This window comes from Sturnira hondurensis, unplaced genomic scaffold (assembly GCF_014824575.4).
Source record: "Sturnira hondurensis isolate 20B ecotype Veracruz unplaced genomic scaffold, ASM1482457v3 Scaffold0005279, whole genome shotgun sequence".
NCBI lineage: Eukaryota > Metazoa > Chordata > Mammalia > Chiroptera > Phyllostomidae > Sturnira > Sturnira hondurensis.
Genome location: NW_028077910.1, coordinates 16,678,054 through 16,690,712, shown reverse-complemented (window position 1 = coordinate 16,690,712; position 12,659 = coordinate 16,678,054). Strand labels below are relative to the sequence as shown.

Below are 12,659 nucleotides of genomic sequence, written 5' to 3'. Positions count from 1 at the left end.
AAATATAAAAGGGGACGTTTGACTTCTCTCAGATGTCTTGGCAAAATCAGAAGTAGAGCTATCTCTTCAGAAGGAAAATAGAATACAAACATTTCCCATGACATTCCAGAAGAGAAGATTCGTGTTTATTGAGGCCTGTGCTATTTTCACGAAGGCTAGATGCAATAAGCAGTATCCAATGTAGAAAAGGATTTGGGAGCAATGCTTTAAGGGTCCGTTACCTTGAGGTGGTATGGCTTAGTATTTTTAAAAACGGACTTCAGGTTTAGGCAAACGTAGGTTTAAATTTCAACTTGACCAACTTAACTACTTTATAGTTCATTTTCCTTATCTGTAAAATGGGCATATTAGTAATAGCTATCTCATTGTGAAGATCAACACATTTATAATAGTACTGTGCCTGGTAGATTGTAGACGCTCAGAAGGTGTTAATCCACTCCCTCTCATCTTTCCTGTCACTGCTAATCCCTTGAAGATCATACCTTACTACTTTTGATACCCTGTACTGGTGATGTGGATATTCAGTAAAAGTGTGTTGAATTTAAGATTATCTGCCTTACTCTTAGAGTTTTAAAGATTAGTCCAGGGAGTGCTTTGCTTTGGATGCTATCCTGTTAGTTTAAAGGATTGTGAAATGAAGTGGCCTAAGTAACATCATTCTGGAGTAACAAACCACATTGGGCTTCCCTCCCCACAAGACTCATTTCTGGTCACTGACAGTGACCAGAGGGGAGAGGGGAGGGAATTTCAGGGGAAATAAGGGAGGGATTTAGAGGAACCTATATAAAGGATACATGGACAACAACTGAGAAGGGTGGAAATGGGAGGGAGGGGGGAGGATGGGGGGTGGGACGGGATGGGAGTAATAGACAGAAAACTGTACTTGAAAAATAATTAAATTAAAAAATTGAAAAAAAAAAAAGACTCATTTCTTTCTCTGATTTCCTATCCATCAACAGCTCCCAGAACAAGAGGCTGACTTCTTATGATATCACAGGCTTACTGCTTTTAGTGAAGGCAGAAGTTGTGGCAAATCACCAATCAGTTTGACTGACAGTGTGAAGACAATTGAAAGCTGTCATTTAGCTTTACGGTTTGACATTTGTTTGCAGTTACATTTTTAACTGCAAGTAAGGAAGTCTTGATTTTTTTGCATGTGTGTAAGAACTTAGATTCTCATTTTCTTTTTGGTCTAAGAACTTAAAGTTTTAAAAATAAACACTCTTAATTGTGAGTTGATCCTAGTTTTCCAAATGTGCCAACTCCCCAAAACATTACTTTAAGAAATCTCTACCCGGTGAAATTGCAGGCCAGAATGCTGCAGGCAGCTGCCCTCCTCTCTCGTGGGAGAGGCAAGGGCAGGGTAACTGCCGCAGGGGGTCCTGGGCTGGCGTGAGCCGGAGCAGCTTTGCCACTTGTGAGTCACACCACTTCAGAAAAACCTTGATTTCTTCTAAAGGTCGGGGCATCGCATTACTGTGTTTCCAAAGACTGGCAAGAAAAAAACTGCTATGTTCCTAGAGACTGAAACAGTACCTGAGACCTAGTAGGCGCTCAATGAGTATTTGTTGAACATGTGGATGTGCGGGCGGGAATGAACTGAGTCCCAGTGGAACCAGAGCTCCCAGCGTTTCTCTCAGACTCAGAGGGTCTCTGACTTGCCAAGAGTGCTGGGACCACAATTCTGAATTCTAGTGAAAATCTTTTTTACTGGGTTCTTAGTAAATCCAAATTTAGGACCTAAAGTTGTGTAGTTTCCTATAAATCTAAAGCTGCAACTTCTGTAGAACTGTTTTGGTTCTAAAGAGGAAATTGAGTATCTGCATGACATTCAAAAAGAGCTGTACATTTTCAGCTTTTTATAACGTGAAAAATAGCAATATGCCTCCAATAATTATGTTTCATTTCTTATCATGCCTCTAGATTTCTAACAGAAAGACTCACCAGGGTCAAAGTTGATTCTTTAGAGGTCCCTTCAACACGGGTTGTTTTTTCTTGATCAGCTTCTTAAAACGGTTTCCTACCATCCCTAAACCATGTGCAAACTCCTCCATAGTGTACTTTATAGGTGTGGTCTTTATTTTTAAATCAGGATTATCTTTTTTCACACACATAATCATCTCTGTATGCTTCACTCAATGCATATCCCATGCTCAAGGACAGTTAAGTGTTTGTAATATCACATATAATTTTTCTTTCTTCCTTGTCCCACAGTGAAGAGTTTTTGGAGGCAGGAACAGAAGTTCAGCAGGAATATAAGATATATAAAAATCCTTATTTCTGTCATAAGTAGCAAGCAAACTTATCATCACAGACACAAGTTCATAATTTTTATAACAGTGTACTCAAAATACCTTATACTTTGCACAAATTCATAAGGAACTTCATAATTCTTTGAAATTCAGTGAATAATTATACTTTACTAAAATTGTTTGAAACATGACTTATATTTTAGCTTCCCTAATGTACTGGACTTGCACAGTTTTATTCTAAAGGGATACACTTAACAGTGGTGTTTTGTACTGGGTTCATCGGAGGAACATGTATGGAGTGGATTCTACGTCTGGTGGTGTCAATCAAAATTGTAACTGTCTCCAGGGAGACTGAAATGTGAGCATCTCAAATGTTCAGTATCATCCATTTTATAGTAAAGGTAATTCATAATGTACTCACAGGTACCTGTCTGAAATGTTCCTTGGAATATTCTAATCAGAAAGACCTCTTTTCAAATAGGAAACTTGGCTTAAGAAATAACGTAGATGAAATTGCCAGAACTCTGCGGTCTGGCCATTTCTAATGAGCACATGGCCAGCCATAGGCATTCTATGATAATTTTGAAAATCAGGTAAAGTGCCACTTTATTTCCATATCCCAAGACCCTTAATACTGTCTGCAAAGTCCCTTTTGCTATATATGGTAAATCATCTCTGGAAAAGAAGGGATTAGAGAAAGCTGTTTCTCAACAGGGCAAAATCACTAGTACCCTCTTCTCATGAGACCAGCACAGACAAGTGCATATCAGAGAGGAAAACCAGGAGCTGCGGTGAAAACTGGACTGAGAAATCACTTCCATGCGGGAGAACCACAGACTAAGCAAAGAATGTTCTCCAACTCCAGGCTAGGAAGCCTCAGAGTGGCTTCCTCATAGTGGGATTTCGGCGTGGCGGTGGACTCCACCTAGGTCCAGGTGACTTACTGTCTACTTCCGAGTGAAAGGACTGTGCTACCCACATTCGTTGACATCAGACTTGACCATTAGACTTGTTCTCGCCACTGAGACGTGAGAGAAGTGATATGCATCAATTCGAAGCAGAAGCTCTAATAGATCCTATGTTTTGGCAAGTTTTGTTTTCAGTGAGCTACAAAATCAGGATTCTCACGTAAGAGTTGCTCCTTGGGCTGCTTCCTGGAACAAAATGGGGAACAGAGCAGCAGATGACACCTAATGAGCAAAAAACATAAACAAACCTTAGTGCTCTGACTTTGAGATTACAGACATGTTACATTCCGGATGTCTCTGAAATATAAAATTGGAGCAGTCGGTGGAGAGTTGGATACGTGAGTCAGCTACGCAGGGAACAGATATGAGCTGGAGTTAACATTTGGGAGCTGTCAGCATCTGTATTGCATTTTAACCATAGGAGTAGATAAGATCACCTAGAGAAAGAGTAGAGAGGAAAAAAGGTCCAGAACAAAGTGCTGAGAACACAAACATTAATTGACAAGTAGAGGAAGAGAGGTCTGCGAAGGAGACAGCAGTGGCCACATCTTTGGAGGAAAGCCGTAAGTGTGGTTTTCTATGTAACCCCACGTTTGCTGCCCTCATTCTGTGTTCCCCCTGCTTCACTTCCTTTTCTCCAGCCTACGGACTGCTGAGCAAGCATCAGGACCTGCTAGGTCTGCCTCACACTTTCAAAGATAAAGCTGCTTTTTCCATTGCTGGATTTGAGCACCATTTGGGCAGGGACCCTGCCTTCCTAATTCACGTCTGTCCCTCCGAGGCCTGATGCTGCTGCCTTGTTCATAGTGTGAACGGTGGTCAGTAAACCCACCATACTCCTCACCTGCTCATTCCCTGCCCTCGGTCTCTCCCTGTTCTCTTTTCCTCCGCATACCCATTCTACTGTGTACTCAGGCTTTATCCGTAGTTGTTTTTGTAAATACTGAGTACATACATAGAAGATTTACATAGGTGTAGAGGATAAAAAAGTACAATACAATGAACACCTATGTATTTATCACTCAGTTTAGGAAAAAGAACCTTACCTTTGGCTTTGAACCCCTTGTGCTTCTCCCCAGTTCCACCACATTGCATTCTTCCCCAGAGGAAACCACCAACGGGCATTTTGTAGTTCTCAGAAAACTAGGAATAAAAAATATCTACACAAACCACAGTAACTTATGCCTGTGATTTCTTTGCTTCACTAAATGATTTTACCAAATATGTTTGTATTCCTAAAAAACGTTAGATTTCTATATATCTTATCTTTATGGAAATAAAATCATGTATATTACTCAGTGATTTTTTTCTTTGTGCTCAGGATATGTTTCTGAGATTTGTCCATAATGCATGTGGCTGAGAATCATTCATTTCTTCATCTATATTTTATTCTAAAGTATACTGTTATTTATTTATCCATTCTGCTCCAGCTGTATTCCAGAAGTTTTGCTATAGTACAACAAGGAGGAAGAGATGGAGATGACTCCGAGATTTCAAGCTAAGATTCTGACTGTTACAGGGTTTCAGAAGTCAGAAGGAAAGGCAAGATCACAGAAAATGTGATCTTGATGAATTTGAAAAATTCAAGATCTTGAAATTCAATTTTTCTTGAAATTCAAGAATTTCAAGATCTTGCTGATCTTGAAAAATTCCAATAATTTTTTTGAGTGCGAAATCTTTGGTGTTGATGGATCACTAGAGATTTCCAACAGCGATTATAAATGAGAGTCATGAATTTGAGAAAAGGGGTCAGAGCACATGAAGAGGTTGGTGACAAAACAAAGGGCATAGAAGAGGAATAAGCAGTATAGAAAACCCGCCTACACACACAAGAAGGCTTGCGGAGATTACAGACAAGGGAAGGAGCCCTGACCAACAAGCCTGCCTTTGCCACCACTTGTGATAGTTACAGGTTTAATTTCAGTGCCCGATGAAAAGTTCTCGTGAATCACCCACATGGCCTCCACCAGGAGGATCACAAACTAAGCTTTAAGATCTGTTTGTACGCATTAAAATATTAAAGTGGTTTGTGTGTTTTCAATTTTCTGATATTTTTTTATTATACCAGACCACATCTCAGACATTACCCTCTCCTTTGGTTTGTTCCTACTGGTATTTGAGAAAAGTAAAAGACAAATAAATATGGCAGAAACCACAAACATGTTGATTTCATGGCATATCCCAATATATTTTCCTTTTAAAAAAACCAAAATATTGTCTAGTGTTACAATTTAGTCATAAACTTTAGAACCACAATGTATAGCATTTTATTGTATTTGTGATTCCATATATATTGTTACTATTTCATGCAAAAATGGCACTACTTATTACACAGAACTTAAGCCTGAGAAAATACTTACCTTATATGAAGTGTTTGTAAATTACTGCTAACAGTTAAAATCATATCCAGTAGCAGTATATATATTGCTTAAGGGAATAAACAGACTAAGTTGTGAAATTATATTCTCTGAGCCAATGTGTGCATCTTGGTAAGAGTGTTAGGGGTGAGTCTTGACTCATTTGTCGGGTTTATGGTTTTCAGGGAATTGATGCTGATTTCCCATCAGAAAAGCATTGAGCAGCTGCAGGAAACCCTTAGACAGAAGCTGCTGGATGATGCTAACTGGAGAGAGAAGGTAATGGTAATGTAGCTTTCATCAGCGTGTGTCTTATTTGCTTCTTAAAAGTTCTGTCTGTTTGCCAGAAGACTATTACAAATAGATTGCTTTGCCTCTATGCACACATTTGGTTCCTTCTGGAATTTCCTAGACCAAAAATAATTATGATATATGGCTTTTTCAATTTATTAGATAACATAATGGGAATAAAAAGGTAAGAATCCCACTTGAAATCTTGTAAGATTAAGATAGCCCTTAGTTCTCATGTAAAACCATAATTTTTACTTTTAAATGCTTACTTTTCCCCCCATAATTGGCAGACTTTGCATTTGACTACATCTTTACAAGCAGGGTAATATTACTTCATTCTAACAATTTCACTGCTTTTAAGAAGGTGGCACAAGAGAACGGAAGATGGCAAAATTATGAACTTTGGGAAATGTGAACCAAATAAATACTTAGCTCACTATTTCCAAAGAAAATATTTGTTCTTAGAGTATTAAAAATTGCATTGATTTTTGTCTTTGAGCTCTGTTTTTAAGAGTTTCAACAATGAATGTGTATTACTTTGTTAATTTAAAAAAACACAAGTACGTAACATTTTTAAAAATGTTATCTCCCTGTCATAAACTTCGGATGCTCCGTGATTGGTCCCAGGGCCTGGTCCCACACGACACACTGAAGCCTTCTGAACCCTCTTTCTTACCCGACTGGCACCTATTCCTAGCACTAACCTCTGCCTTGGTTTTCTGAGTGTGATTTTAATTTGCATCCAAAACTAGAGCTGGCTACTGAAGTTCAGATTGCTTGACTGGAGTCTTGACCCGCGGTTTGGTTATTATCGGCTTGTTCTCTCTGGTGATGGCAACCTGTAACCTCAAGCAACCAGCACTTGCAAACCGACATCTCCTGGAATCTCCCACTCGGCCATCCACCAGATTGAAATCTTTTAGGTATTATTGCTGGCTCAGGTCAATTGTAAATGTGTCACTTTCATTTCCAGTCTTCACACAGGTGGCCATACTCACTTGTACCCGTCCACTGTAAATCAGCTCTTTTCCCCTTGTCCCTCGGAGAGAGCACTTCTAGTCTGTGGCAGAAATGATCACTACAACAACAGTTTCATATGGGCAACAGTTACATCGGAGAATAGGAACCAAAGTTGCTCTGAGTGTCTCATTCTTATTTTGTCTTATTTTGCCACATGGTCTTTTTCTTGTCCTCCTTCTTCTCCAAAGCTCACACTGCTTTAATTCTTTCAAATTTGTATTAGTCTCAGTGTTTGCGATTGGCTAATCTGTCTTACTCACTTCCCCCATCTTTACCAATCCATGTTGAAAAATACAAAAAGATGTCGAACTAACAATCCAAAAAATGCAAATTAAAACAATGAGAGATTGTTTTTCACACTTCCAATTGGTAGAGTGGTTTTTGCACTGTGTGGGAGGCCTACTGAGATCATCTTTCGTACTCACCCTTTAAGGGACAGGAAATTACCACCGTTTAGAAAGCAGTTTGGCAGTTTATTTGAAGAGATAGTATAAATGTCCCATCTTTGGCTCAGAAATTTCACTGATGAAAGTAATGTGAGTAGAGATTTACAGATACTTCCCTTCCCTCAAAATTCTTAGCTCCCCCTAGAGTGACAGAGTGAACTTTCCTGCCTTTGCTTATGTAGAAGTTCCTCATTTCTCAGCCGCACCCCATGAGGGACTCCAGGTACAAGCTACTGGAGAACGCTCTGCTTTCACAGCCCACTCTAGTACTGCTGCTCCTTGCGCCCTGTCCCTGAGGTGCTGACACAGTGAGTAGACCTAGTTAGTGTGGGCATCTGATCATACAAGAGCATTATGTTCGTGCTTTATGATAAATTAATTTGATGATGAAAATAAACCTACATAGGATTCTTTTAAGTTCTTACTAAGACCATGTTATCTTTCTAATAGAACTATATCACAGGTGTATTTTGGCAGGTATAGTTTTCTAGAATGTAAATGGATATTTTATTTTGTTGAGAAGGCATGACTTCTTGTTAATAAATCTTATCACTTAGTTTAGCTGTAAATCAACATCTAGACCAGTAAAGCCAAGATATGATAATTATGTCTTGGTTGTATTAGCTATTGAAACTATGAATAAACAGTTCCATAAAAGTTCTCCCATGAGAAAGAAGAATAGCTAATATGACATTGTCATCTCTTTCCTGGGTCACCGTGCCTTTGTGTAGGAATGAAATGTTCTCTTTATAAATATATAGTACACATACTAGAAGTTTATTAGAATAAACTTCATAACTTAAATGCTTTTAACATTCAAGAAAGTAGATAGCAATTTATGCCTACGCCTAATTATTTTAGAGTATGTGAAAAGCACATAATAAAATCAATAGTTGCTATGCAACAAGGATGGCACATTTTTAAATAACTGCATGTTTACTAATTGTCATGAATTTTTGTTTATTTGAAGCATTGCTTTGATGTGAAGAAAGGAAATTAATGTGCACACTGAACATTTAAAATTGGTTCCAAATGCACAATGGTGTTACTATTCAGTAAAAATTCTGTAATTAAAAAATCTCCTATAGCCAGAAGGCTTACAATAGGTGAGTCACTCACTGACTATCACTTTGTCATGCCATAAAAGAAGTTCCACCAAGTATTTTCTTAGGTTATCACTAAGATATCACATTTATGAACTTTTTATAATGGCATTACGGACCTCATATTAAATAATACATAGATCTTTTAAAAATTAATAGTTAAACAAAATCTTACTTCCTGACTTGAGCAATTGGATTGATAGTGAAAATGCAGGGGTGAAATTTTACTTTAAGAAATAGTCAATTCCAGCATGGAAGAAAGGCAAAAAAAAAAAAAAAAAACCACTCAAATTTTTTTTTACAATGATCTATTCAGTTCTAGTGCATTTTAATGTACTATTAATAAAATTTAAAACTGAATAAAATTAGTAAGAGTAATAAAATATTAGGTAGGGATGAAGTTGTCATATATAAAATATTAATTTTTATTTATGCATAAATGTATGACATGCTTTAATTTTTTAAATTATGTTGTGTGATTTTCAAAACTGAATTAATCACAAAATTTTACACCTGAAATAGCTTGCAAAGATCTTCTGATTTAAATCCTTAATCTAGATAATAAAAATATAGCCTAGATAATAAAATATTATTAGAATATTTACTGTATCCAGGTCTTGCTTTGAATGCTTTCCATAACTATAATTTTAATCATTGTAACATTATTATTCCCACTTGCACACAGAAAAGGTAAGGCTCAGAGCAGTTGGGTAATTGCCAAAGTTGTATAGCTAGGAAGTGAGAACTGATACAAACCTGAGAGAAAGAGAGAAGAGAGATAGCAAAATACAAAATCCAGACCTCTGCATTTGGCTCAGATGGAGCAATAGAACAGATTTACACCCCTAAAACAACTAAATAAAAAAAGAAAACAAGAATTGTAAGGCATTGGGCATCAGGCAATGGAGGGCAGTGGTTCTGGGATATGGAGATAAACAAGATGAGCTTTGTGATAACCCTAACTTAGTGCCTTAAGAGAAATGTAAGGCCATGGTGCAGGGAGTGAGTGTCCAGGATTTTGGCAGATTATCTGAGTTGAGAAGACCTTGCTGCAAGTCCGCAAAGATCAAGGTGGCTAGAATTTATAGGATAGTTTTCTCATAAGACGCCTGTACAGAGAAAGAACACTAAAGATCTACAAAGGTTCCCAATAAATACAGGTATGATTAGTGCAAATATGTGAGGAAATTACCCCAAGCCAGGGAAAGACTCATCTGAAGGATTAGAAATAAGAGCAGCAAATGCTGTACAATGTCAATAATGGTACCTGTTCCCACCAGCCAGTGTGAAAACCTATAATTCACAGGGAACTGAGTAGAGTTCTCAGAATGCATGTGCATCAGCAGTGGGGAATAATTAGCTCCAGATTAAATGCTGAGTTGGTCCTGCTTAACAGATTTTTAAAGGAAGACCTAAAAGTATCTAGCTGATTCCAAGAAACCTAACTGCATCCTAAAACAGAGTTCAAAAATATTCATGAGAATACAGAATTATTTGACATACAACAAGGTAAAAATCACAATATCTGGCATCCAATAAAAAATTGCCATGCACGGAAAGAAACAGGAAAATGGGACTCATAATGAGAAGAAAAAAATCAGTGAATAAAAATTGACTCAGAATGGCACAGATGTTAGAATTAGCAGACAAAAACATTAAAACAATTATGATAATTGTATTCCGTATGTCTAAAAACTAGAGAAAATAAATGACAATGTTAAATGGATATATAGAAGATATAAAGAAAGATAAAGAAAGATCTAATCTGAAATTCTAAAGATGAAAACTATAATGTCTGAGAGAAAAAGTACACTGGGTGAAATTAATAACAGATTAGACATTTCAAAGGAAAAGATGGTGAACTTGAAGACACACCAATAGAAACTATTCAAATGACAAAATAGTAAAAAAACTCAAAACAAACAAAGAGCATCACTGAGCTGTGAGACAAATTCAAACAGACTAGTATATGTGTAATTGGAATCATGGAAGGACAGGAGAGAGAAGAGGGGACAGGAACATTTTGGAAGAAATAATAAATGAAAAAATTTTAATGAAAACTATAAACCCACACATATAAAAATCTCAACAAACCTTAAACCCACCAAGAAGCATTATAATCCAATTATTCAGAAATAGTGATGAGAATTAAATCTTTAAAGCAAGCAGAGAATAAAATGCATATAGAGAGGAACAAAAATAAATGAGCCAGCACATTTTCATCAGAAACAATGCACCAGAGAGACAGTGGGACTGAGAATACTGAAAGAATGTTGGGGTGGCGGGTGAGCTGCTGGTCTGGTATTGTGCACAAAGTGAAAATATCTTCCAAATGTGAGAGTGAAATGAAAACTTGTTCAGAAATTTTAAAAGCTGAAATGTGTATCTCCAGCACACACATATATTGTAAGAAATATTAAAAGAAGTTCTTTAGTCAGGAGGAAAATTATAGCAGATGAAAATATGGATCTATACAAAGGAATATAGAACACCAGACATGGTAAGTAGCAATGTGGATAAATACATGCTGTTTAGAATTGATATATCTTAAAATATAATGAACTATTGAAACAAAAATATTATGAGATTTATGACATAGAAACCAAATATATGACAGCAATAGCACTGGGAAGGGAGACATGAAAGTAAACTATTGTGAGTCTTATACAATACATGAAGTAATGTATTACTAGAAGATAGACTACATTAATTTAATAATATGGTTTACAAACACTAAAGCAAATCCAAAAATTAAAGAAAAAGTTATAGTTAATAAACCAGCAAAGGAAATGAGATTGAATTAGAAAATACTCAACCCAAAAGAAGACAGAAAAAGAAAAATGGGAAAATGATGAGATGGGCCAAATAGAAAACATGTAGTAAGCTGACTTAAAAGCCAGTCATATCCATAATCAAATTAAATGTAAGTGTTCTAAACCCAGGGCCAACAAAATTTTCTGTAGATGCTCAGTTAGTAAATATTTTTGGTTTGTGGAACATACGGTCTCTGTTACAAGCACTCAACTCTGCCACTGTAGCTTACAAGCAGCTATAGACTCATGAATGGGCATGGCTGAATTTAGCCTGTGGACCTTATTTTGACAAGCCTGATCTAAATATCCCCATTAAAAGACAGAGAGTGTAATGTTGGGTGACATTGTGAGATTCTATGTGGCCTATAAGAAATGCACTTGCATATAAAGAAATGTTTAAACAGGTAAGTTAAAAGTAAAAGATGGAAAAAGAGATGCTCACACAAATAAAAGGAAAGCCAGAGTTACTATATTACTACAAGAGAAAGTAGATTTCATAGCAAAGAAATAAGAATACAGTTGACCCTTGAACATGAGTTTGAATTACATAAATCTACTTATATGCAGATTTTTTCAATACATACTATAAATGTAATTATATGTGGATTACTTTTATTTTGTTTAGTTTTCTACTTTTAATTATATTTTATTTGTTATGCTATTACAGTTGTCCCAATTTTCCCCCTTTGTGCTCCTCCACCCAACACCCCCACACACCTCAGGCAATCCTCACACCATTGATTATGTCCATGGGTCATGCATGTAAGTTCTTTGGCAACTCTTTTTTTCCAGTACTATACTTAACGCCTCGATGGCTATTCTGTAACTACCTATTTGTACTTAATCCCCTCACCTCCTGGGCCATTCTTCTATACCCTCCACCCATCTGGCATCCATCAAAATGCTTTCTGTATCCATGATTCTGTCTCTGTTCTTCTTGTTTGCTTAGTTTGTATTTTAGATTCGATTGTTGAGAGATATGTATTTATTGCCATTTTATTGTTCATAGCTTTGATCTTCTTTTTTTTTAATATATCCCTTTAACATTTCATATGATAATGGTTTGGTGGTGATAAACTCCTTTAGTTTTTTCTTGTCTGGGAAGTTCTTTATCTGCCCTTCAATTCTAAATGATACCTTTGCTGGGTAGAACAATCTGGGCTGTAGATCTCCACTTTTCATGTCTTTAATATTTCTTGCCAGTCCCTTTTAGCCTGCAAAGTTTCTTTTGAGAAATCAGCTGACAGTCTTATGGGAACTCCCCTGTAGGTAATTAACTTCTTTTCTCTTGCTGCTTTTAAGATTCTCTCTGTCTTTAACATTTGACATTTTAATGATGATGTGTCCTGGAGTGGGCTTCTTTATATCCATCTTGTTTGGGACTCTCTGTGCTTCCTGGACTTGCATGC

The 12,659-nt window shown here is 36.8% G+C and overlaps 1 protein-coding gene across 1 annotated transcript in view; it reads left to right on the top strand.

Annotated features, from left to right (window-relative positions):
• Positions 1 to 12,659, top strand: part of LEKR1 (leucine, glutamate and lysine rich 1) — a 154,228-nt gene that overhangs the window by 106,987 nt on the left and 34,582 nt on the right. Inside the window, exon 10 of the mRNA XM_037046671.1 lies at positions 5,763 to 5,856. Within this exon, the coding sequence (XP_036902566.1) occupies positions 5,763 to 5,856 (94 nt within the window). The remainder of the gene's footprint in view (positions 1 to 5,762; positions 5,857 to 12,659) is intronic.